This window comes from Rhinopithecus roxellana, chromosome 11 (genome assembly GCF_007565055.1).
Source record: "Rhinopithecus roxellana isolate Shanxi Qingling chromosome 11, ASM756505v1, whole genome shotgun sequence".
NCBI lineage: Eukaryota > Metazoa > Chordata > Mammalia > Primates > Cercopithecidae > Rhinopithecus > Rhinopithecus roxellana.
In genome coordinates, this window is record NC_044559.1 from 58086657 (window position 1) to 58113812 (window position 27156).

General features: G+C 40.1%; 1 protein-coding gene across 1 annotated transcript in view; it reads right to left on the minus strand.

Moving 5' to 3' along the window:
• LOC104675552 (cullin-2-like) overlaps positions 1-27156 on the minus strand; it is a 62354-nt gene that overhangs the window by 28992 nt on the left and 6206 nt on the right. The window contains 5 exon segments of the mRNA XM_030940154.1: positions 539-701; positions 6231-6341; positions 9239-9344; positions 22202-22296; positions 24862-24964. Coding sequence (XP_030796014.1) covers positions 539-701; positions 6231-6341; positions 9239-9344; positions 22202-22296; positions 24862-24964 — 578 coding nt within the window.

Genomic DNA, 27156 nt, shown 5'->3' on the forward strand with positions numbered 1-27156 from the left:
CCAGGTGTGGTGATGCGCGCCTGTAATCCCAGCTACTCAGGAGTCTGAGGCAGGAGAATCACTTGAATCCAGGAGGCAGAAGTTGCAGTGAGCCAAGATCGCACCACTGCACTCCAGCCTGGGTGACAGAGTGAGACTCTGTCTCAAAAATAAAATAAAATAAAATCAGATATTGCTATTTTTCATGTTATATAAATGATTACTTTTGTTATATAATATTTGTATTTCCTTTTTATAGTCTTTGTCTTTATTCCCACTGTTTATCAGGAATTCTAAATGTATTAAGGAAGTTAGCTCTTGTAATATATAAAAATGTATAAACACAATTTCCCACTTTTTCTTCTGATTTTAGAACACTCTTTGAAAACACTTGCCCAAAATAGTCTTTCAAAATAAAGTATTAATAATCTGTCAAAGTTTATTTAAAATATTTTAAAGACTGTTACTAAAACATGCATTAAACCAACAGTGACTAGAAGATGATATAAAAGGTGGATGTGTAATTTAATTTCTACTCACATGTTTGGTAGAAACTTACCATTTTTTTTCTCTTGTCGAATGATATTATGACATTCTGCATGTAAAAACTGTAAGTGGTCTGCTACCATTCGTTGCTGACATTCATGAATCACTTTAGTATATGAACTTGGATGTAGGTATTTTCGACATCGAATTTCTTCATCTTTTAGTCTACCTAGAACCTACAGAAATATATTCTTACAGTCATGAACACAAAGTTTTACTATGAGGAAAAATCTGTAATATCAGCAAGTAATTCAGCCAAATTTTAATGGCTGAATTAAACATGGCAAAGGTAATAAGGGTTACACAAGCAATTTAGACCCACATTCCATAAATCATTTCAAATTTTTATTTAAGCTAGGAGCTGTCATCTACATTCCACCAGTCTTATAAGCAAGAACTAAAGTTAAAGAGTCTGCATTTTGTCTTCATTTACCTATACCATCATCCAATTACGTGGAAAACATAACATGTAACAGGAAAAGTGGGTACAGATGATTAAAAATCAGAACAGGTGATCTCTGTATGAATAACTATCAAATTAAAAAGTAAATTATATTGAGATCAAGTAGATGAATCTAATTATTTTACGTTGGTTTCTCTTCTTGTAAATGGAACTGTATGTACATGATAGTTAACTATCATATTAAAGATTTCATCAAAATTTTTGAAAGTAGGGGCCAGACACGGTGGCTCACACCAGTAATCCCAGCACTTTGGGAGGCCAAGACAGGTGGATCACCTGAGGTCAGGAGTATAAGACCAGCATGGCCAATATGGCGAAACACTGTCTCTACTAAAAATATAAAAACTGTAATCCTAGGTCCTCAGGAGGCCGGGGCAGGAGAATCACTTCATCCCGGGAGGCAGAGGTTGCAGTGAGCCGAGATTGTGCCACTGCACTCCAGCCTGTGTGACAGAGAGAGATGTTGTCTCAAAAAAATAAAAATAAGGCCAGGTAAGGTGGCTCATGCCTGTAATCCCAGCACTTTGGGAGGCCGAGGCAGGCAGATCACATGAGGTCAGGAGTTTGAGACCAACCTGGTCAACATGGTGAAACCCCGTCTCTACAAAAATACAAAAAATCAGCCAGGCGTGGTGGCAGGTGCCTGTAGTACCCAGCTACTCAGGAGGCTGAGGCAGGAAAACTGCTTGAACCTGGGAGGAGGAGGTTGCAGTGAGCCGACATCGCACCCCTGCACTCTAGCCTAGGCAATAAGAGCAAGGCTCTGTCTCAAAAAATAAATAAATAAAAATAAAATAAAAATAAAAAATAAAAATGTTGAAAGTAAATATACATTTAGTCATAGTCAAGTGTGTCAATCAAGACTCATTAAAGTTTATCCTACGTAAAGCGCTGAGCTACAAATAACACTGTTTAATATTAACAAGAACTAGCCAATAAGGAAAATAACCAAAGAATTTGACTAATTTCTATCTCAAGACAAAATAACAATATATACACAGACAAATGCACAGGCTTGGAAACACTCTGTAACATGAAACTGTGTAATTAGAGTTTCTGAAATTAAGTGTTCCCAGGAAACTACATACACCTGGCACTTTGGAGAGTGCTGCTGAGTTGGCCTGGGCACAAGGAGTGAAAATCATTCCTGGAAAGCATATCAGAAATTTTCTATAAAAATGAAGCTCTAGACAGCAGGGTCCCACAGTCCTATCTTTCTTATTGTGTGACCCTTTGAAGCCAGGAGTTCAGGGCAAAGTCATAGACTCAGGTTGGGCAAGAAGGGGTCTAGAGCAGGGGTCCCTAATCTTTTAGCCACCAGGGACAGGTTTGGTGGAAGATACTTTTTCCACAGACGGAGTCGGGGCGGCATTGTTGGGGGCAGGTGGCTTCCAGATGAAGTATTCCACCTCAGATCCTCAGTCATTAGATTCTTCTAAAGAGCGCACAACCTAGACCCCTCGCATGCAGAGTTCACAATAGGGTTCACGCTCCTGTGAGAATCTATGAGAATCTAATGCTGCTGCTGTGACAGGAGGCGAAGCTCAGGCGGTAGGTAATGCTCACACAGTGGCTGCTCACACAGCGGCTGCTCACTCCCTGCTGTGCGGCCAGGTTCCTAACAGGCCACAGGTCAGTACTGGTCCTCCCCGGTTCCTAACAGGCCACAGGTCAGTACTAGTCCTCAGCCTGGGGGTCGGGGACCCCTCGTCTAGAGGACAAAAGTGTTCACCACATATCACATCAGCTAAGAAAGGCATTTTGGTTAACAATAAATCCTTTAAGGGCTATTTTTATAACAAATAAAAAGGATTAAGCCTATTAGTCATTCAGAGCATACTACAGTGACTTTAACCTGCTCGCTAAAATTAACTTATGCAACAGGAATTACAGTGGGTCTGAGAGAGGTGAAAGAGGATGAAAGAAGGAAAACATAAAACAATGATAACTTAGGGGAGAGAGGTGCATATCAAGAGAAACGTAGACAAAGTTGGACTGCCCCAGTGCAGGGCTTCAAACAGCTGTAAAACCACTGGGGGAAGGAAAGGCCAAAGCTAGAGGAATGCAGCAAGGGAGGCAGGAAGGCTGCACTGACTCATCTCCCAATTAACTAAATGGAGAACAAAGTCCAGGATTTTGCCCTTGAAGCTAATATGGTCCAACATTATTCCCTGAAATGAGCTTTTCTTTTTCTTTCTTTTTTTGTCAGACAGGATCTCGCTCTGTCGCCCAGGCAGGGGGGCAGTGGTACAATCTTGGCTCACTGCAACTTACGCCTCTCAGGCTCAAGTGATCTTCCCACTTCAGCCTCCCAAGAGCTAGGACTAGATGACCACGCCACCATGCGTGGCTAGTTTTTTAACTTTTTGTAGAGATGGGGTTTTGCCACGTTGCCCAGGCTTGTCTTGAACTCCTGGACTCACGTAATCTGCCCGCCTCAGCCTCCCAAAGTGCTGCGATTACAGGTCTGAGCCACCGTGCCCGGCCTGAAATAAGCTTTTCTAATAAACACTCTTTTCCAAACATAATTTATTCCAATGCCCCTCCCTCCCTTTTAACACCTTGAGATGTAATTTACATATTATATAATCCACCCATTTAAAGTGTGAAATTCAATGGTTTTGGTATATTACATTATCAGTAATACATAATCAGTAATACAGTAAAGCTGATAATATTACATTATCAGCTTTAAATTGTGGTAAAAACATAGATAATAAAATTTACATTAGCCATTTTTACATGGGCAATTCAGTGGCATTAAATAACGCTCACTGTGTTGTGCAACCACCCCCATTGTCTGCTTCCAAATATTTTTCATTACCCCATCAGAAACTTTATAACCATTAAGTAACAAATCCCCACATCCTCCCCCCCCCATAACCTCTAATCTACTTCCTGTCCTTCTGAATTTGTCTGTTCTAGATATTTCCTATAAATTGAACCACACAATATTTGCCCCTTTGTGTCTGGTTTTTTTCACTTAGCATAACATTTTCATGGTTCATTCATGTTGTGTCAAGTATCATAACTTCAATTCTTTTTTAAGACTGTGTGGTATTGTGATATACATGTACATTGGTTTTCATCTGTGGTTCCTGGTTCATAACTCCCTTAGTCCTAGTTATAGTCTTTAGTTACAATGTTGAGTGTGTTGAGTCTCAGGAAACAGAATTTCTCTCCTACTCTCCTTTCACCTGCCTCAAGGCAGGACTCTAATCTTGCCCTACCTTTCTGACTGTGGGTCATAAGACCCTCCCCAGAGAAAGCCCCACCCTGTACGCAGGGGGAAAGACTACTGACATCATGAAGCTTCCACAAAAATCGAAGAAGACTCAGTTCCACAGGGACAGAAGCTCCTGCACTCGGGGATGATTTCAGATCTTGCCCTATGTATCTCCTCAAGTGGTTGTTTAATTATATCCTTTGAAATATCCTTCTTAATAAACTAGTAAACACCGAGTGTTTCCCTAAGTTCTGTAAGCTGCTCTAGCAAATTAATGGAACCCAAAGAGTGTATTGTAGGACCTCAACTTGAAAGCCAGTCAGTCAGTAGTCTGGAGGCCCAGCCTTGTGACTGGTGTCTGGGGGTGTGCAGGGCAGTCTTGGAGACTCAGCCCCCAATCTGTGCGATCGGCCACTATCTCAAGTAGATGGTGTTAGAGTTGAACTGGAGGACACCTGGCTGGTGTCTGCTGCTTGGTGTGTGGGAGAAAAGAGCCACAACTTTGTTTACAGAAGCCTTCTGTGCTGATGAGCGTTGCTGTGATGTCAGAGCAGAAGAAAAAACATGGTTTGAGAGTTTTTCACTACACGGGATGAATAATATTCCAAAGGACGTATGTATCACATTTTGCTTATCCTTTCAACTTCTGACAGACATCTGGGCTACTGCCAGCACTTGCCAGTGGCATCTTTTTGAGAGCCAGATAGAGCAAAGTGTATGTATCACAGATAATCTGTGTGCGATTCTTAGGGCTGGATCTAGAGATTTCAACAAGAGTCTAAGGTGCAATAAGGGCTAAGAGCTTAGAACCACTGATCTAGTATAACCTGAACTTAATCGATGGGGGTAAAGTTCCAGATAATTTGCTCAGGGGACAGAGCTAATTAGTAACAAAAGCAGGAAGAGAGTCAAACAACTAAGACCTTTAGATCTGGGCTTTGTGGACGACAGAACAGTGTATCGGTAAGCACTGATGCTTTGTAACTTGTGGCCTACAGATGTAGGAGGACAGCTCATCCACTTACACGACTTGAGCTTTCCTGGCTACATAAACTAACACAAATCATCCAAAATAAAATGCCTGAAATACAACACTGCAGATAAAAAAAACATGGCTAGAAATTCTAATATAGCTTATATATGGTGATTTAATTTGTATGACCATTTTTTTTTCTTCTACTACTGAGAAAATATAAATGGAATTTAACATATGATAACCAGTATGTACTGGTTTAGTGATCAATTAAAATTTCTTGGTTGGGTGCAATGGCTCACTTCTATAATCCCAGCACTTTGGGAGGCTGAGGCAGGAAGACTGCTTGAGTTGAGGAGTTCTGAGACCAGCCTGGGAAACATAGCGAGACCCCATCTCTATAACAAATTTTAAAAGTTGCTGGGCGTGGTGGTGTGTGCCTGTAGTCCCAGCTACTTGGTAGGCTGAGACAGGAGGACCGCTTGAGTCTGGGAGCCATGATCAAGCCACTACACTCTAGTCGGGGCATCAGAGCAAGACCATGTCTCCAAAAAAAAAAAAAAAACCCACCTCATGTGGGGTTGTCTCTCAGCTTTCCAAGAACTTAACAGACCAAAAGAGTGACTTATTCAAATGTCATTCTAGACATGACTATATTTTCCCTATTTTTCCTCTCATTTTAAATGAAGAAAAAAACCTCAACACAGAGCTTCTGCACTTATCCTATTCTCTAAACAAACCACTAAGCATGAAATCCAGTTTATTATTCTGCCAAGAATGTGCATATATATTAATCCAGGCAGTTAGGATTTATCAAAATGCATCAATTATGATGAAAACTGGAAGGGTACTGTTTTCTCAGGAAAATGTTACAAGAGCAATGACTTAACAACGATATTGTATAATAACTATAACTCAGAGTTAATGATTAAATAAACAATCTTTTTCCACCAAAAAACCCCCCCAAAACTGAGAACGATGTTAAATAAAACCAGGCCAGATACAAAAATAGATAAACGTATTTAATATGTTTTATTTCTTACCTTTTCCATATACTGTGAGCAGTTTGATTCTTGCAATAAATTTGAAGCTTCTTGTTTATAATACTCTCCTGTTTCAGTCAGAAAGGGAGACTCAAAGATTTCCTGATAAAACTGGATAAATCAATTACATCATATTAGAAGAAATTAGAGCAAGCAGTTTAAAAAATTAACAGTCTAATTATTTATATTTTTAAAGGAGGCTGTTTACTTATAAGGGGAATTTTTTCTTATACTGTTCAACATGAACAAAGGAGTTAATAACCCCATGGATTACTTTCTGGTTTGGGTCTTCTCCACCACGATCACTAAAACAAGGCATGACACAAAATATTCTTGAGAATATAAATTATCTATGGAAATATACCAAAGTATGCCAAAATATGGCTCCTTATTCCATTGGTCTAATCAAAGTGTAAAGAACTATAAAAAGGTACATGCATGAATCTTAACGATTTTTTTCATATTACAGCTGAGTTAATATTCATGATAGTTAACGTATACATTAGATGTCATTTCGAGAAATAAAAGGAAAACTGATTGTAAAGTTCAAGATACTATGCCAGTACTAAGATGACACTTCTTTAATTTTAACAAAGTAGATACGAGCCCATCAATTCAAAACTTTAATACTGGTGGTTAAGAATGCTTGAATTTCACTCACTACAAACTACAATGTCTTAATCGTATTAAGACATGTAGGTGAATGTTAGATTTTCTAATTAAAGGAATATGAAATAGAGCCAGGCACCGTGGCTCATGCCTGTAATCACAACACTTTGGGAGGCCAAGGTGGGAGGATCCCTTGAGTCCTGAGTTTGTGAGCAGTCTGGGCAACACAGCGAGACCTCATTCGGAAAAAAAAATTAGCCATGCATGGTGGCACGCACCTGTGGTCCCAGCTACTCTGGAGGCTGAGGTGGGAGGATCCCTTGAGTCCTGAGTTTGAGACTAGCCTGGGCAACACAGGAGACCCCATACAAACAAACAAACAAACAAACAAAAAACAACTTAGCCTTGCATGGTGGTACATGCCTGTGGTCCCAGCTACTCTGGAGGCTGAGGTAGGCGGATCCTTTGAGCCCAGGAGGAGTTGAGGCTACAGTGAGCCATGATTGCACCACCGCACTTCAGCCTGGGTGACAGAGCAAGACTCCGTCTCAAAAGAAAAAAAAAAAAAAAATTAAGGGGAGAGTTTAAAAAATTACTCTGTATCTCTACAGAATATTAAGCTTTCACAAAAAACAAACTTATGTAAAAAGATATTAATAACAAAAAAAGGGAAGAAATATAGGTTGTAGAACTTTATGTGTGCCATTATATCGCAGTTTGAAAAATAAAATGAAAACTGCTGCGTGTGTGTGTGTATGTAAATATTTGTAAATACACTGGTAAAGTTCAGAAAAGATGCAGACTAAATCGTTTACAGTGATTTCCTCCGGGAAGAGAAGCGTGCTTGACAGTTCCGGTGATAAGGGAAAATTTTAAGTAAATCATTCACTTACAATGCTACTAACTAAAAGCAACTACTGTTAGTATTTTGGTATTTCTCATTGATCCTTTTCTCTACATCATCTTTTCCCTACAATTGTATTTGTATTCAACATGCACCTATAATTTTGTGTGCAAATTTTTTCATAAACCATGTCCCCTTTGTTAAAGTTTCTATGAACAATTTTCTGCTATTAATTTATCCATTTGCCTACTTTTATAACAAAATCATATATATAATATATTCTTCTTTCATGCTTTTTATTGCTGAATGTTGGATGCTGAAATTTTACACTGTTTAGCCACTAGGCACCCTATTAACAATGATTGCAAAGAATACTTTTAAACGTTAAACAATTTTATCATATTTATTATTTTCCAAGTATGGATCACTAGGCTTAGGACTTGGGATTACTTGGTCAAAATTTATTAAGTATTTTAAATTGTAATGAAAGAAAGACACTGATCAATTTCTTTCAGAAAGGATTACACTAACTTAAATGTCTACTAATGCTGCCTCTTAGCCTCTTAGCCATTTATTTCCTTCATTAATACAAATCACAAGTTAACACTAATTTCCTATTTGGCATCTGCTTCCCTTACATGAACTTACAAGCTTTTGTGTGCAGGGACCTTCTGTCTGTTCACCATTGTATCCCCAATGCCTGGCTACTCAATAAAGATGTATTAAATGAATAAACAAGCTTGTACAATAATGTTTCTTTCACAATCAGCATAATTTTCCATATTTTAATTTGCACTGTACCTCAAGAACTTGAATGAACTGACCAAACTGCCCATTTTTGTTTTACTCTGAATTTAATTACTTTTACAGTAAAGTTACAATAAATTTGTTAAATTCATAAATTTGTGTTTCCTCTCCTCTAGCCTGTCTTTTAAGTACATGTCCCCTGTACTTTTAACTACAGGGCCGTCAACACTTTATACTTGTTTTTGAGTTTTTTCACAATGCAGAACCATTAACCCTATCATTCATCCATTATAAATTTAATTAACAAAAGAGTAATTGTCACATCTTTTTCATCCCTCTGAGGCTTCTTAGGAAATCACTATAGCATTTTATTTAGGATATTTTAAATCTTGACCATATTAAGCTAGCCAAATCAGTGTCCTTAAAAAATGATGCACAAATTACCTCAATGTATAAAAACATACTTATGTTTGCTAGTCATTTAAAGAATTTCCTGGCCGGGCGCAGTGGCTCAAGCCTGTAATCCCAGCACTTTGGGAGGCCTGAGACGGGCGGATTGCGAGGTCACGAGATCGAGACCATCCTGGCTAACATGGTGAAACCCCGTCTCTACTAAAAAATACAAAAAACTGGCTGGGCGAGGTGGCGGGTGCCTGTAGTCCCAGCTACTCGGGAGGCTGAGGCAGGAGAATGGTGTAAACCTGGGAGGCAGAGCTTGCAGTGAGCTGAGATCCGGCCACTGCACTCCAGCCCGGGCGACAGAGCGAGACTCCGTCTCAAAAAAAAAAAAAAAAAAAGAATTTCCTACCTCTCCTATTTCCATAAGTGGTTCATTCATATCTACACCACCATAGCCATACTGAAGGTCTGCTTCTGTTAATTTATTCTTTTTAATAAACTGGGTGTTGAGATACCTGGAAAATAAATGTAATATCAATGGATATTAAGTTAAAGTCAGTAGGAAAGCAAATAACTTGCAACTTCAGAAGAATATTTTTAAGGTTACATATCAACCATGGAATAGCCTACTAATAATTCCAAAAGAAATGAATTATGTAGAGATTAGAAACATAATAAAAATTAAAATTATCAGCCCACCTTTCTCTGCAAGCCCTTACCCTTCTAGCCCAACAGCTCTTATCCAAGTTTCAGAATTTCTACAATCTCGTTTGCTACTTCCCAGACTCTTCTTGGGAAAGTCAAGATAAAGTTCACTTTCCAAAAACTAAACAGAGAATGGTTAAAAGATCAAAGTCAAGTTAGCTTTCTAATTTATATTCTAATCACCAGGAAGAAATGCAATTTTTCATTTTTAAACAAAAAAGATCACAATCAGTAGGTAAGAAAATGGAACAGAGTGTTACAGACAGTAAGTATGGGCAAGAGTGACAGATATAAGATGACTTTGTCTACCAGAGGAAAATGAATTACAATGAAAATGTTCAATATATTTTAAGACTAATAAATGTGATTAGCTTTAAGAATAACTGAGATGAATACAGAAATCTAAAATAAAACATGGAGAAAGGACTCATAACGTTCAACTGTGTACTTTTTAGGATCCCATTTCACTATAATGCCTTTAATGATCACCACCTAAAACTATTCATTTGAAAGGTTCCGCTAGTGTAAACAGCTACTGATAATACAGCATTTTAGGCAACAACCCGTGAAGTCTATATGTGAATATATACACTTTTCAAAGTTCACTATACCAGAATGAAGGGTCCACTCAGACCATTTAAAAACAAAGACAACCAAAACAAGACAAAAATTTTGGGAAACAAACACACAATTCCTGGCCAGGTGTAGTGGCTCATGCCTGTAATCCCAGTTCTTTGGGAGGCTGAGGTGAGAGGATCACTTGAGGCCAGCAGATTGAGAGCAGCCTGGGTAACAGCGAGACTGTCTCTAAAAGAAATAATGACTCCTAGAAAATTGACTCCAAAGTGGTATATCCACAACCATTTACACAAGCTCCACCTCCATATTCACTAGTGTCAAGGCTCTAGACTCCCTGGCTTACAACCTTGATGCACCATTTGACATTTTAGTGTCCTCTGACCATAAGTTACAAAATCATACTCCTTTTTTTCCCCCTTTAAAATGCCATTTATTCCTTCCTCTCTATCCTCACTGTAATTCTCAAAATTTCTTTTTTTTTTTTTTTTTTTTTTGAGACGGAGTCTCGCTGTGTCACCCAGGCTGGAGTGCAGTGGCCGGATCTCAGCTCACTGCAAGCTCCACCTCCCGGGTTCACGCCATTCTCCTGCCTCAGCCTCCCCAGAAGCTGGGACTACAGGCGCCCGCCACCTCATCCAGCTAGTTTTTTGCATTTTTTAGTAGAGACGGGGTTTCACTGTGTTAGCCAGGATGGTCTCGATCTCCTGACCTCGTGATCCGCCCGTCTCGGCCTCCCAAAGTGCTGGGATTACAGGCTTGAGCCACCGCGCCCGGCCAATTCTCAAAATTTCATGCTGAGTTTCCAATCATGCCTTCCAGCTGAGGAAAGAGGAGTAAGATTGAGAGACAAAAGTAAAAGGTAGAGATCGGATGGCATCTCCACCTAAGTGCCCCATCCCAGATATTCTAAGGGTAGTCCCCTTTCATCTGAGTCTCACAGCACAGACACACCTTTCAGGCCTGCCGTGAACTGCAGAGGAGTTAGCCTTCATTTCCCAGCCCTAAGCAAGTAACTATTTAATGCACAACTATTTTACTTTCTTCACAGTAATTGCTACTACAAGAAATAATCCTATGCTTTTATTGGTTTCTTTTCTTGTACATTCATCTCCTCTCTAGAATGTAAAGACTACAAAGCAAGAACCCCTCTTTTTTTTTTATTTTTTAATTTTTATTATACTTTAAGTTCTAGGGTACATGTGCATAACGTGCAGGTTTGTTACATATGTATACTTATGCCATGTTGGTGTGCTGCACCCATCAACTCGTCAGCACCCATCAATTCATCATTTATATCATGTATAACTCCCCAATGCAATCCCTCCCCCCTCCCCCCTCCCTATGATAGGCCCCAGTGTGGGATGTTCCCCTTCCCGAGTCCAAGTGTTGTTCAGTTTCCACCTATGAGTGAGAACATGCGGTGTTTGGTTTTCTCTTCTTGTGATAGTTTGCTAAGAATGATGGTTTCCAGCTGCATCCATGTCCCTACAAAGGACGCAAACTCATCCTTTTTTATGGCTGCATAGTATTCCATGGTGTATATGTGCCACATTTTCTTAATCCAGTCTGTCACAGATGGACATTTGGGTTGATTCCAAGTCTTTGCTATTGTGAATAGTGCCGCAATAAACATACGTGTGCATGTGTCTTTGTAGTAGAATAATTTATAATCCTTTGGGTATATACCCAGTAGTGGGATGGCTGGGTCATATGGTACATCTAGTTCTAGATCCTTGAGGAATTGCCATACTGTTTTCCACAATGGTTGAACTAGTTTATAATCCCACCAACAGTGTAAAAGTGTTCCTATTTCTCCACATCCTCTCCAACACCTGCTGTTTCCTGATTTTTTAATGATTGCTGTTGTAACTGGTGTGAGATGGTATCTCATTGTGGTTTTGATTTGCATTTCTCTGATGGCGAGTGATGATGAGCATTTTTTCATGTGTCTGTTGGCTGTATGAATGTCTTCTTTTAAGAAATGTCTGTTCATATCCTTTGCCCACTTTTTGATGGGGTTGTTTGTTTTTTTCTTGTATATTTGTTTGAGTTCTTTGTAGATTCTGGATATTAGCCCTTTGTCAGATGAGTAGATTGCAAAAATTTTCTCCCATTCTGTAGGTTGCCTGTTCACTCTGATGGTAGTTTCTTTTGCTGTGCAGAAGCTCTTTAGTTTAATGAGATCCCATTTGTCAATTTTGGCTTTTGCTGCCGTTGCTTTTGGTGTTTTAGACATGAAGTCCTTGCCCATGCCTATGTCCTGAATGGTACTACCTAGATTTTCTTCTAGGGTTTTTATGGTATTAGGTCTAACATTGAAGTCTGTAATCCATCTTGAATTAATCTTCGTATAAGGAGTAAGGAAAGGATCCAGTTTCTGCTTTCTACTTATGGCTAGCCAATTTTCCCAGCACCATTTATTAAATAGGGAATCCTTTCCCCATTTCTTGTTTCTCTCAGGTTTGTCAAAGATCAGATGGCTGTCGATGTGTGGTATTATATATGAGGACTCCGTTCTGTTCCATTGGTCTATATCTCTGCTTTGGTACCAGTACCATGCTGTTTTGGTTACTGTAGCCTTGTAGTATAGTTTGAAGTCAGGTAGCGTGACGCCTCCAGGTTTGTTCTTTTGACTTAGGATTGTCTTGGCAATGCGGGCTCTTTTGTGGTTCCCTATGAACTTTAAACCAGTTTTTTCCAATTCTGTGAAGAAACTCATTGGTACCTTGATGGGGATGGCATTGAATCTATAAATAACCTTGGGCAGTATGGCCATTTTCACGATATTGATTCTTCCTATCCATGAGCATGGTATGTTCTTCCATTTGTTTCTGTCCTCTTTCATTTCACTGAGCAGTGGTTTGCAGTTCTCCTTGAAGAGGTCCTTGACATAACTTGTAAGTTGGATTCCTAGGTATTTTATTTTCTTTGAAGCAATTGTGAATGGAAGTTCATTCCTGATTTGGCTCTCTGCTTGTCTGTTACTGGTGTATAAGAATGCTTGTGATTTTTGCACATTAATTTTGTATCCTGAGACTTTGCTGAAGTTGCTTATCAGCTTAAGGAGATTTTGGGCTGAGACAATGGGGTTTTCTAAATATACAATCATGTCATCTGCAAACAGGGACAATTTAACTTCTTCTTTTCCTAACTGAATACCCTTGATTTCTTTCTCTTGCCTGATTGCCCTAGCCAGAACTTCCAACACTATGTTGAATAGGAGTGGTGAGAGAGGGCATCCCTGTCTTGTGCCAGTTTCCAAAGGGAATTTTTCCAGTTTTTGCCCATTCAGTATGATATTAGCTGTGGGTTGTCATAAATAGCTCTTATTATTTTGAGGTACGTTCCATCAATACCGAATTTATTGAGCGTTTTTAGCATGAAGGGCTGTTGAATTTTGTCAAAAGCCTTTTCTGCATCTATTGAGATAATCATGTGGTTCTTGTCTTTGGTTCTGTTTATATGCTGGATTACGTTTATTGATTTGCGAATGTTGAACCAGCCTTGCATCCCAGGGATGAAGCCCACTTGATCATGGTGGATAAGCTTTTTGATGTGCTGCTGAATCCGGTTTGCCAGTATTTTATTGAGGATTTTTGCATCAATGTTCATCAGTGATATTGGTCTAAAATTCTCTTTTTTTGTTGTGTCTCTGCCAGGCTTTGGTATCAGGATGATGTTGGCCTCATAAAATAAGTTAGGGAGGATTCCCTGTTTTTCAATTGATTGGAATAGTTTCAGAAGGAATGGTACCAGCTCCTCCTTGTACCTCTGGTAGAATTCAGCTGTGAATCCATCTGGTCCTGGACTTTTTTTGGTGGGTAGGCTATTAATTGTTGACTCAATTTCAGAGCCTGCTATTGGTCTATTCAGGGATTCAACTTCTTCCTGGTTTAGTCTTGGGAGAGTGTAAGAGTCCAGGAAATTATCCATTTCTTCTAGATTTTCTAGTTGATTTGCATAGAGGTGTTTATAGTATTCTCTGATGGTAGTTTGTATTTCTGTGGGGTCGGTGGTGATATCCCCTTTATCATTTTTTATTGCGTCTATTTGATTCCTCTCTCTTTTCTTCTTTATTAGTCTTGCTAGCGGTCTGTCAATTTTGTTGATCTTTTCAAAAAACCAACTCCTGGATTCATTGATTTTTTGGAGGGTTTTTTGTGTCTCTATCTCCTTCAGTTCTGCTCTGATCTTAGTTATTTCTTGCCTTCTGCTAGCTTCTGAATGTGTTTGCTCTTGCCTCTCTAGTTCTTTTAATTGTGATGTTAGTGTCAATTTTAGATCTTTCCTGCTTTCTCTTGTGGGCATTTAGTGCTATGAATTTCCCTCTACACACTGCTTTAAATGTGTCCCAGAGATTCTGGTATGTTGTATCTTTGTTCTCATTGGTTTCAAAGAACATCTTTATTTCTGCTTTCATTTCGTTATGTACCCAGTAGTCATTCAGGAGCAGGTTGTTCAGTTTCCATGTAGATGAGCGGTTTTGATTGAGTTTCTTAGTCCTGAGTTCTAGTTTGATTGCACTGTGGTCTGAGAGACAGTTTGTTATAATTTCTGTTCTTTTACATTTGCTGAGGAGTGCTTTACTTCCAATTATGTGGTCAATTTTGGAATAAGTGCGATGTGGTGCGGAGAAGAATGTATATTCTGTTGATTTGGGGTGGAGAGTTCTATAGATGTCTATTAGGTCCGCTTGCTGCAGAGATGAGTTCAATTCCTGGATATCCTTGTCAACTTTCTGTCTCGTTGATCTGTCTAATGTTGACAGTGGAGTGTTGAAGTCTCCCATTATTATTGTATGGGAGTCTAAGTCTCTTTGTAAGTCTCTAAGGACTTGCTTTATGAATCTGGGTGCTCCTGTATTGGGTGCATATATATTTAGGAGAGTTAGCTCTTCCTGTTGAATTGATCCCTTTACCATTATGTAATGGCCTTCTTTGTCTCTTTTGATTTTTGATGGTTTAAAGTCTGTTTTATCAGAGACTAGTATTGCAACCCCTGCTTTTTTTTGTTCTCCATTTGCTTGGTAGATCTTCCTCCATCCCTTTATTTTGAGCCTATGTATGTCTCTGCATGTGAGATGGGTCTCCTGAATACAGCAGACTGATGGGTCTTGACTCTTTATCCAGTTTGCCAGTCTGTGTCTTTTAATTGGAGCATTTAGTCCATTAACATTTAAGGTTAATATTGTTATGTGTGAACTTGATCCTGCCATTATGATATTAACTGGTTATTTTGCTCGTTAGTTGATGCAGTTTCTTCCTAGCCTCGATGGTCTTTACATTTTGGCATGTTTTTGCAATGGCTGGTACCGGTTGTTCCTTTCCATGTTTAGGGCTTCCTTCAGGGTCTCTTGTAAGGCAGGCCTGGTGGTGACAAAATCTCTAAGCATTTGCTTGTCTGTAAAGGATTTTATTTCTCCTTCACTTATGAAACTTAGTTTGGCTGGATATGAAATTCTGGGTTTAAAATTCTTTTCTTTAAGAACGTCGAATATTGGCCCCCACTCTCTTCCGGCTTGGAGAGTTTCTGCCGAGAGATCTGCTGTTAGTCTGATGGGCTTCCCTTTGTGGGTAACCCGACCTTTCTCTCTGGCTGCCCTTAAGATTTTTTCCTTCATTTCAACTTTGGTGAATCTGGCAATTATGTGTCTTGGAGTTGCTCTTCTCGAGGAGTATCTTTGTGGTGTTCTCTGTATTTCCTGAATTTGAATGCTGGCCTGCCCTACTAGGTTGGGGAAGTTCTCCTGGATGATATCCTGAAGAGTGTTTTCCAACTTGGTTCCATTTTCCCCCTCACTTTCAGGCACCCCAATCAGACGTAGATTTGGTCTTTTTACATAATCCCATACTTCTTGCAGGCTTTGTTCATTTCTTTTTCTTCTTTTTTCTTTTGGTTTCTCTTCTCGCTTCATTTCATTCATTTGATCCTCAATCGCTGATACTCTTTCTTCCAGTTGATCGAGTCGGTTACTGAAGCTTGTACATTTGTCACGTATTTCTCATGTCATGGTTTTCATCTCTGTCATTTCGTTTATGACCTTCTCTGCATTAATTATTCTAGCTATCAATTCTTCCACTCTTTTTTCAAGATTTTTAGTTTCTTTGCGCTGGGTACGTAATTCCTCCTTTAGCTCTGAAAAGTTTGATGGACTGAAGCCTTCTTCTCTCATCTCGTCAAAGTCATTCTCTGACCAGCTTTGATCCGTTGCTGGCGATGGGCTGCGCTCCTTTGCAGGGGGAGATGCGCTCTTAATTTTTTGAATTTCCAGCTTTTCTGCCCTGCTTTTTCCCCATCTTTGTGGTTTTATCTGTCTCTGGTCTTTGATGATGGTGACGTACTGATGGGGTTTTGGTATAGGTGTCCTTCCTGTTTGATAGTTTTCCTTCTGACAGTCAGGACCCTCAGCTATAGGTCTGTTGGAGATGGCTTGAGGTCCACTCCAGACCCTGTTTGCCTGGGTATCAGCAGCAATGGTTGCAGAACATAGAATATTGCTGAACAGCGAGTGTACTTGTCTGATTCTTACTTTGGAAGCTTTTCTCAGGGGTGTACTCCACCCTGTGAGGTGTGGGGTGTCAGACTGCCCCTAGTGGGGGGTGTCTCCCAGTTAGGCTACTCAGGGGTCAGGGACCCACTTGAGCAGGCAGTCTGTCCCTTCTCAGATCTCAACCTCCATGTTGGGAGATCCACTGCTCTCTTCAAAGCTGTCAGACAGAGTCGTTCGCGTCTGCACAGGCCTCTGCTGCTTCCCCTGTTGTTTTTTAGCGTTGCCCTGTCCCCAGAGGTGGAGTCTATAGAGACAGGCAGGTTTCCTTGAGCTGCTGTGAGCTCCACCCAGTTCCAGCTTCCCAGTGGCTTTGTTTACCTACTTAAGCCTCAGCAATGGCAGGCGCCCCTCCCCCAGCCTCGCTGCTGCCTTGTGGTTAGATCGCCGCAGACTGCTGTGTTAGCAATGAGGGAGGCTCCGTGGGCGTGGGACCCTCCCGGCCAGGTGTGGGATGTATTTTTCTGGTGTGCCCGTTTGCTTAAAGTGCAGTATTGGGGTGGGAGTTACCCGATTTTTCCAGGTGTTGTGTGTCTCAGTTCCCCTGGCTAGGAAAAGGGATTCCCTTCCCCCTTGCGCTTCCCAGGTGAGGCGATGCCTCGCCCTGCTTCAGCTCTCGCTGGTCAGGCTGCAGCAGCTGAGCAGCACCGATTGTCCGGCACTCCCTAGTGAGATGACCCCAGTACCTCAGTTGAAAATGCAGAAATCACCGGTCTTCTGTGTCGCTCGTGCTGGGAGTTGGAGACTGGAGCTGTTCCTATTCGGCCATCTTGCTCCGCCCCGAAGAACCCCTCTTGTAGACATCATCCACAGTAGTGGCAGGCAAAAGTCAAGTCCTCAAAAAATACTTACTGAATGAATTACTGAATAAATAAACGGATAACATTCCAGACAGCCAGGATAGCAAAAGCTAACAGTAGAACACAAACTTGGAAAAGCAGCCTGCAGCCAGATCATAAAAGCCATGAATACCAGGAAATAAAAGTAATCACTAACATTTATTGAGATCACCTGTCAGACACAGCCCTAAGCATTTTATGAGGCTGACTACTATAAGACAGATGTATGTGGTACTCCTATGATCATTTTATACATAAGAAAGCTGCAGCCTAGAGAGGTTAAAGAGCTTGCCAAAGGTCAATCAGCTCCTAAGTGGCAGGGCTGGCACAGAAACTCGGGAGAGGTCTTCCACTCCCATTCAATACGCATCAGCCGAGGGTGTACTGTGTGCCAGGTACAATATGAGGCACGGAAACACAAAGATGAGAAGCAAAAACATGGTCTCTGCCCACACAGAGCTCACTCTGTGCTAGAATATAGAAACAAATGTAAGATTTCGTCAAGGAGGGGTGCTCCCTCAGGAGAGGGTACTTAGTTGTCATATCATTACCATTTACATATGCCTTCCAATATGGAATCTCTGCTCCAAACCAGTTTTCTTTTCTGGTCACTGGAACCAAGACCATTCCAGTAACTGCACCTAAAACATTAGAATCCCTTATCTCATCCTTTCATTTTGCCTGCTTTAATTAGTCAGTCTTCCTGTCTTCCTAAAGTATTCATCACCTCCTCCCACTACTTCCTTTGACTTCCCATGTACTTGCTTACCCTCTGCCCCGATCATGTGAAACACTTTTATGACTGGGCTCTACTTCAGTTTCTGGAATCTTTAATTCATCTAAAAATTCTGCTGTCAGGATGTCACTTTCCTATTCAGAATTCTACAGGAGCTTTCTTTAACTATGTAATAAGTGTAAATTGCTTAGCATAGAAGCAGATGCTAGATCTGCAGATCAGGCCTGAATTCACTAACCCATTCCAAAGATCTGGATGTATATTCTCGAGCCAGGTTACTAATTTAGTGCAGCTTTACATGCTTTGTATCTGCTAGGACAAACCAGTATTATCTTTTCCTCACAGAATAAAATTTAAACTAACTTACATTAACTATGTCTTTCTTATTGCAGATTGCTACTCTTGGTAAATTTAAGCTTGAAATACAATGTTTTAAAATCAAGTCATGGCCAGGTGAGGTGGCTCACGTCTGTGATCCCAGCACTTTGGGAGGCCGAGGCGGGTGGATCACCTGAGGTCAGGAGACCAGCTTGGCCAACATGGTGAAATGCCACCTCTACTAAAAAAATACAAAAATTAGCCAGGCATGGTGGTGGCTGCCTGTAATCCCAGCTATTCAGGAGGCTGAGGCAGGAGAATCACTTAAACCCAGGAGGCAGAGGTTGCAGTGAGAGGAGATCACACCATTGCACTCCAGCCTGGGTGACAGAGCAAGACTCCGTCTGAAAAAAATTAATTAATTAATTAATTTAATTAAATAAAGTCATGATTTAAAATATTAACTGTGCCATTTTTCATTTTAATATGGACACCATTATTAATTTTATTTTATAAGTCACTGTAGTATTTTACAATCAAATTTATTAACCACATATTTGCTTCTTAATAAAGACATTGGGCTGGACACGGTGGCTCATGCCTGTAATCCGAGCAGTTTGGAAGGCTGAGGTGGGCAGAACACTCGAGGTCAGGAGTTCGAGACCATCCTGGCCAACATGGTGAAACCCCATCTCTACTAAAAAAATACAAAAATTAGCCGGGTGTGGTGGCACGTGCCTCTAATCCCAGCTACTCAGGAGGCTGAGGAAGGAGAATCACTTGAACCTGGGTGGCACAGGCTGAAGTGAGCCGAGATTGTGCCACTGCACTCCAGCCGCAGCAACAGAGCGAGGCTCGGTCTCAAAAATTAATAATAAAATAAAAGAACATTTATGATTCATGGGAGAAGGTCTAAATATCATTATGAACAGGTGATTGGAAGATGCCAATTCTGTAAAGGGAAATAAAATCTCAGGATTCCCAAAACTCCTATGCCAAAACAGGAATTTAACCTTGGAGGCTGAGTCATGCTAAATGGTCATCCTTTTCCTGGATGGATAACTGTTACAACTTTGTGTAGAAACATTATATATTAGCTAGACCCCCGGGGTAAGGCAAAAAACCTCAGCCATTTCCTTATGACTACCCCCCATCAAAAAGTCACTCATAACGTAAATTCTTTGCTAGCCTTGAAACCGTTAAAATGTAAATCCTCCCATAACACATGGACAGGTCAATTATAACTCCAGATCTGTAATCTAAAGCCTAGTTCCTAAAATCTAAGGTCTGTTAGATCCACCTGGTAAGTGTCAATTCTTAGCTGATATTCCCAGGCACAGAGCAAAGGCAAGATGACAGTAATCATTCTTCACCCCTCCCTGAGATGTCTGAACAACTGTTTTCTTCCTCTATTTCCTTTTCCTTCAAAGGTTTACCTTATATAAAATGTAGATTTACTGGGCATTAATTAGTCTCACAAGTAGATAATCATTTGCCTCACTGCCACCATCCCTCATGTTTTAAGGAAAATGTACAAACACTAAACCTCCTAAGAACCTCTTTGGACAAAATAGCCACAGATGCATCTGTGCCTTGCATTTTCCTGGGTGCATCCTTAAGCTGGCTCAATAAACCTTGATTGAAGACACCTGCCTCAGTCACTCATTTTGGTTAACACTTCCAACCCTCATGGATGACTTAGAGAGGGTCAAGACTCCAGAGGAGGAAGTGACTGGAGATGTTGTGGAAACATCAAAAGAACTCAGAAGTGGATCCTGAATATGGGACTGAATTGCTGCAATCTCATGCTATAACTTGAATGGATAAGGAGTTGCTTCTTATGGATGAAAAAGTGGTTTCCTGAGATAGAATCTACTCCTAATAAGATGGTATGAACACTGTTGAAACGACAACAAAGGATTCCAATATCATATAAGTCTAGCTGGTAAGGTGGTGGCAGGGTTTGAGAGGACTGACTCCAATTTTGTAAGAATTTCTACTGCAAGTAAAATGCTATCCAACAGCATTGCACCCTACACAGAAATCTTTTGTGAAGAAAGAGTCAACTGATGCAGCTAACTTCATTGTTGTCTTATTCGGACACATTGCCACACATTGCCTCCCCAACCTTCAGCAACCATCACCATGATCACTCAGTAGCCCTCAACACCCAGGCAAGAAGACTGGCAAAACGATTACAACTTGCTGAAGGCTCAAATGATCAATAGCATTTTTTTTTTTTTTTTTAGCAATAAAGTAATTTTAAATTAAGTTGTGCACATTTTCTTAGACAATGCTACTGCACACTTTGACTACAGTATAGCATAAACATAACTTATATGCACTGGGAAACCAAACAATTTGTGTGACTTGTCTTATTGCAATATTCCCTTTATTGTGTGGTGGTCTGGAACTGAACCCACATCATCTCCAAAGTATGCCTATACAAGAAAAAGATTGAGAGTAGAATCTACTTAAGTGAAATAGCATGTTTCTGGAACAAGATTATGGTAGAATTAAGTAGTTAAATGGATGGGCTTCGGATTCAGACTGATCTGGGTTTAAATCCTGCCTTTGCAATTCATTAGCTGAGTGACCTTCAACAAAATCATGCTCTCAGCGTTGCTTTCTTCCTCTGTAAAAAACGGAGATACTAACTACTCATATCATTTTACACACACATACTAAACATGCTGCAACATTGACTAAAAGTTCATAAGTAGCACCAATTTAATAGTACTAATTTAGACAGACACAGTGGCTCGTGCCTGTAATCCCAGCACTTTGGGAGGCAGAGGTGGGAGAACTGCTTAAGCTCTGGAGTTCAAGACCATTCTCGGCAACAAGGTGAGACAGCATCTCTACAAAAAATAAACAAAATTAGCTGGGCATGGCGGTGCACACCTGTTGTTCCAGCAACTGGGGAGAAGGGGGTTTGAGGTGGGAGGATTGCTAGGGCCCAGGAGGTTGAGGCTGCAGTGAGCTGAGATTATGCTACTACACTGCAGCCGAGGTGAGATCCTGCCTCAAAAAAAAAAAAAAAAAAAAAAAAAAAAGACAAAATAAAATAAAGAAAAATAGAAAAAGAAAGAGAGAGCAGTCCAGGCAGATGGAACAGCACCAGGAAAGGCAGGAAAATGGGAGAGACCATGGGCCATCATGAAACTACAAGTAATTCAATACGCCTAGAGCATGGGGAATGCAGAACTTCAAGGGGAAAATAACCCAGTAATTTATCCAACATCATTTGCATCAAACATAAAATACTGAATGCTACAGCCAAATAAGAACATATTGAGGGGACATGAGCTGAGATTTTCCCACTAAGTTTCATGCAAATTGAATTTTCACATGGATCTCTGTTGAGATTAAACACATGCTACAGGTTGCAAACAATCAGAAGAAACAGAGCCATGCAATTGAGTACAGTTTCACTTTTCACAGAACATTCTACACACTCCCTGGCTCCTAAATACCCACCTTACCCTGACTATAGACCTTTCCCCATAGCAGAGAAAAGTCCATGTCAGAGAGGATGCTTTAGTTCTGCACATGTGAGTGAGAAATAGGTAATAAAAAAATTATCTTGTCAACTATTGAATGCAGGCAACGCTGCTTAGCTTGTCTAGACTTTAAAGGCACACTCACCTATATAAGCAGTCCAAATAGTCTGCACCCTTGCTGTATTCTTCCCAGTACCTATGATACATAACAAGTACTTGTTCTTCTGACTCCAGAACTCTCTATATAAAGAGGAAAAATATTTTTACTTGAAAAGCAATAATCATTTTCACTGTCAACCATAAAATGTATCAAAATTAATGTTCTAAAATAATTTACATAATTCAAACTGTAGAAATTACATTTACACAATACATATTAACTACACTTATTAAAAATGAAACAACTGGGAAAGATGTGAGTCTTCAACATGAAAGTGAAGCATCCACAATAGAGAATAAAGTGAGACGGGTGCAGTGGCTCACGCCTTTAATTCCAGCACTTTGGGAGGCAGAGGCGAGCGGATAACCTGAGATCAGGAGTTCAAGACCAGCCTGACCAACATCTCTACTAAATACAAAAAAATTAGCCTGCCATGGTGGCACACGCCTGTAAGTTCCAGCTACTTGGGAAGCTGAGGCAGGAGAATCACTTGAACTCGATCACGCCGAGATCCTACCACTGTACTGCAGCCTGGGCAACAGAGGAAGACTCTATCTCTTTAAAAAAAAAAAAAAATCCACACAATGTAACCTAAAATATAAAATTGCAAAAAAATCACTAATGTCTTACATAGTTATCATTTATGGTGTAACCAAAGTTCACTAGCTGACAATAGTAGAACTTTAAATTAACATACTAAACATAAACACTTTAAGACCACTTTAACACACTTGCTATCAAAAGCACTTTCTTGAGTGGATAAATGATCACATTAGAACACTAAAATGCACATGCCATATACAATCAAAAGTAGAGCATTTCCCAGTATTTTCAGGGAAACAGCACACAATCAATTGTGCCTTACTTATGAGGTGTTTTTTTTTTTTTGTACAGATAGTGTCTCACTATATTGCCTAGGCTGGTCTTGAACTCCTGGCCTCATATGATCTTCCTGCCTCAGCCTCCCAAACTGCTGAGATTACAGGTGTAAGCCACTACACCAGGCCAATTCTTACCATTTAAAAAAGTATCTACTCCTGACCACGTGCAGGGTTACACAGTTTAAATAAACTGTGTTGTTGGCCGGGCGCGGTGGCTCAAGCCTGTAATCCCAGCACTTTGGGAGGCTGAGACGGGTGGATCACGAGGTCAGGAGATCGAGACCATCCTGGCTAACATGGTGAAACCCCGTCTCTACTAAAAAAATACAAAAAACTAGCCAGGCGAGGTGGCGGGCGCCTGTAGTCCCAGCTACTTGGGAGGCTGAGGCAAGAGAATGGCGTGAACCTGGGAGGCGGAGCTTGCAGTGAGCTGAGATCCGGCCATTGCACTCCAGCCTGGGCTCATTGCACTCCAGCCATTGCACTCCAGCCTCTGTCTCAAAAAAAAAAAAAAAAAAAAAAAAAAAAAAAAAAAATTAAACTGTGTTGTTTTACTCCCATTTTATAGATAAAGAAAGACAAAACTCAGTCCATAAGGTAGTTGTTAAGTGAGTTGCCCGTGGTTACAACAGCTAATAAAAAGCAGAGTGAAGATTCTTACGCAGGCACAAAATTATCTCACCCAGTTCCTGATTAGATCAGTAGTCTAAATTAAGTTAGAAATGCTGTCTATAGCAAAATACTGCGAAATTCACTGTTTATACACAGATCATGTCTGTGATGCTGCCCCTCTATGTGTAGCATACTAATCAAAACACTGGTCACAGAGACAGCTTCTATCATCGTTTACCATTTCTTTTTAATTTTAGATTTTGGGAAGACTTTATATAGCATATGAAAGGCAGCTAAAAAGCTGAAAATAATAAAGACAGAGAATTACCAAGAGATACGAATAAAAAACAAGGGAAAATTTGGCTGTATAAACAATATCCAGAGGAATAGGAGTACATTTTAAAACTCAACAAACTCTGAGCTGACCCTCTCCTTCATTTACTAATTACAAGATGCTGAGCAAGTAAACTGATTTCCCTAACAACACAGTGCTTGACTCAAAGATCTTAATATGTATATATTTTTTAAATGCCAATTAAGAAGCAAAAACAAGGGAGGCCAAGGTGGAAGGATCACTGGAGCCCAGGAGTTTGAGACCAGCCTAGGCAATATAGTGAGACCCCCGTCTCTACCAAAAAAAAAAAAAAAAAAGAAAAAAAAAATTGCCAGGTGTGGTGGTGTGTGTCTGTATTCTCAGCTACTCCTGTATTTAAAACAAGCAGGCTGGGCACGGTGGCTCATGTCTGTAATCCCAGCACTTTGGGAGGTCGAGGCAGGTGGATCACAAGGTCAGGGGATCGAGACCATCCTGTCTAACATGGTGAAACCCCATCTCTATTGAAAATACAAAAAATTAGCCAGACGTGGTGGTGGGTGCCTGCAGTCCCAGCTACTCAGGAGGCTGAGGCAGGTGAATGATGTGAACCCGGGAGGCAGAGCTTGCAGTGAGTGGAGATCACACCACTACACTCCAGCCTGGGCAACAGAGTGAGACTCCATCTCAAAAAAATAAAATAATAAAAAAAATTTAAAAAGCAGCAGCAGTAGCAGCAAAACAAGCTCACCTTGATAAAAGTTCTACACTGGAAAACAGTACACTAGTAAGGCACACAACTATCAACATATTTATATCATGTATGTATCATTGCTTACCTTGTGCAAATGCCGAAAGTGATTTTCAAAAAAAATCTTAGTTTCTGTATAAAGTCTTTCTCCAGGGGGTTCAGGACAGGCCACACATAAAGCATAGATATCTCTAGTTAAATTATTAAGATTTTCATATTTATTGGAGACAACTTTAAAACATAATGAGATTTACCTTGTTTGGCATTAAAAAATGAAAAAACAGTACTTCTTTCCATGGTTTGGCTTATAATATACATAATACTGTTATATATATGACAAAGACAGAATACATAACCATGCTTACTTTAAAAAGCATTATAAGATTCATTCACTTATTTGTTCCACAAGTATTTACTGAGAATTATTTGAAGACACTGTAAGGAAAACGGTTCTTATCAGAGAGGTTAAAATCCAGAGGGAGTTTCTGGAAATTCAAATTACCCAGAATCCTACAAAATAAGATTGATATTAGAATGGATATTAGCATAGTATCAATGAAGGGCTATGGAATATGACAAGAGGCAGATATGTCTAAGCAATTCTGAGAAACTAAACAAAAATTATTCATTTGACACAGTCTCCTACATCACAGCAGTTAGGATACTCTACCGTTACTCTATCAGAAGAAATATACCATGAATAGGAATACCAATTAAGTTTCTGAACATCAACTAAGTACCTTGCTAAGTCTCACCGGAGGTAGATAACAGGAGGGGTGGAAAGAAGTAAGACCTGAGACTTGACTTTTCACTAGCCAGTGATCTTCACCAGTTTCCTAGCCTCTCTGGGGTGGCATTTCCTTTTTCCTTTTTTTCTTTTTTTAATATTCTTTGCTTTATTGGATCTTCTCAACATCTCCAATAATTAGAAACATTATAGACCAAGAAGAACAAAAGATAAGACTTAAGGCAAAGCCCATTTACAACTTTGGGGCCAGACACGGTAATACATTATGATTCTGGGAACTAGGTGTTTCATATGCTGCCTCCAACCACTGTGACAAGGCATTTTGGGGGTAACAGCTCATTTGTCCACAGGAACACTGACACCAGAGCAACACAGAGGTCAGGACCTCCAGGTGGTTATACTCCAGGACTATTCCATGATAAAGCTATGCCATCTGATCGGTACAATGACCACCACCAAGTGTCTCCAAGGTAAAGATAAGGAACCTTTCCCTGACATCTCCATAGTTTACCCAAATAAACTCATATATGTTAAAGTACTTTATAAACTGCCCATCACTAACCAAATGTATAAAGGACCTATGAGCAACCTGAGATCAGCCTAACTAAAGATGCTGATACAAACTGAAAATAAGGCTGATGATTCAGGATGAAGTCTTACGTTTAATAGAAAGATTAGGAAATACTGTGAAATAAAAACATTAACTTAAAAATAAGGATGCAAATTCTTCCTCCTCTATGTCCCCCCCAACACTTTATATATTCTTCTACAAAATTTATTTTTATACAGTAAAATTTACTTATACCTTTCCCATCCACATTAGCCTATCCTTCATCAACTCCATACTGCCAGCTCCCAGGCACAGTTCCTAGCACATGACGATTTATTAAATCCTACCGAAGGAAAGGAGATGGAAAATCAATCTCACATGCTCCCTTACCCCAGAAAGCACAAGCAGCCCTCTCCACATTTATTTACTTATTTATAAATTTTTGATCGGTTCTATTTATATATTTTTAAGCTTTATTTACTTATATTTTTACTTCAAAAGATTTTTTTGTAGAAACAGGGTCTCACCATGTTGCCTAGGCTGGTCTCAAACTCCTGGGCTCAGGCAATCCTTCTGCCTCGGCCTCCCAAAGTGCTGGGATTATAGGTATGAGCCACCACACTCAGCCTTACTTATTTTTAATAATAATTAGTAATTAAATCATTTTCGCAAAGATTACGTAGACTTTTTAACAAAGACTATGTGGACCTTTTAACAAAGATTATGTCTTATGGTTCTGAATACCTACTTCTAGAATTTTCATACAATATAATGATGTTATTTGCTCCAACTATGTCTTCCTAAAGCCATATACACACTTACTTCTAAAAGATATGACTTAGGCTGGGCGCGGTGGCTCAAGCCTGTAATCCCAGCACTTTGGGAGGCCGAGACGGGCAGATCATGAGGTCAGGAGATCGAGACCATCCTGGCTAACACGGTGAAACCCCGTCTCTACTAAAAAATACGAAAAAACTAGCCGGGCGAGGTGGCGGGCACCTGTAGTCCCAGCTACTCGGGAGGCTGAGGCAGGAGAATGGCGTAAACCCGGGAGGCGGAGCTTGCAGTGAGCTGAGATCCAGCCA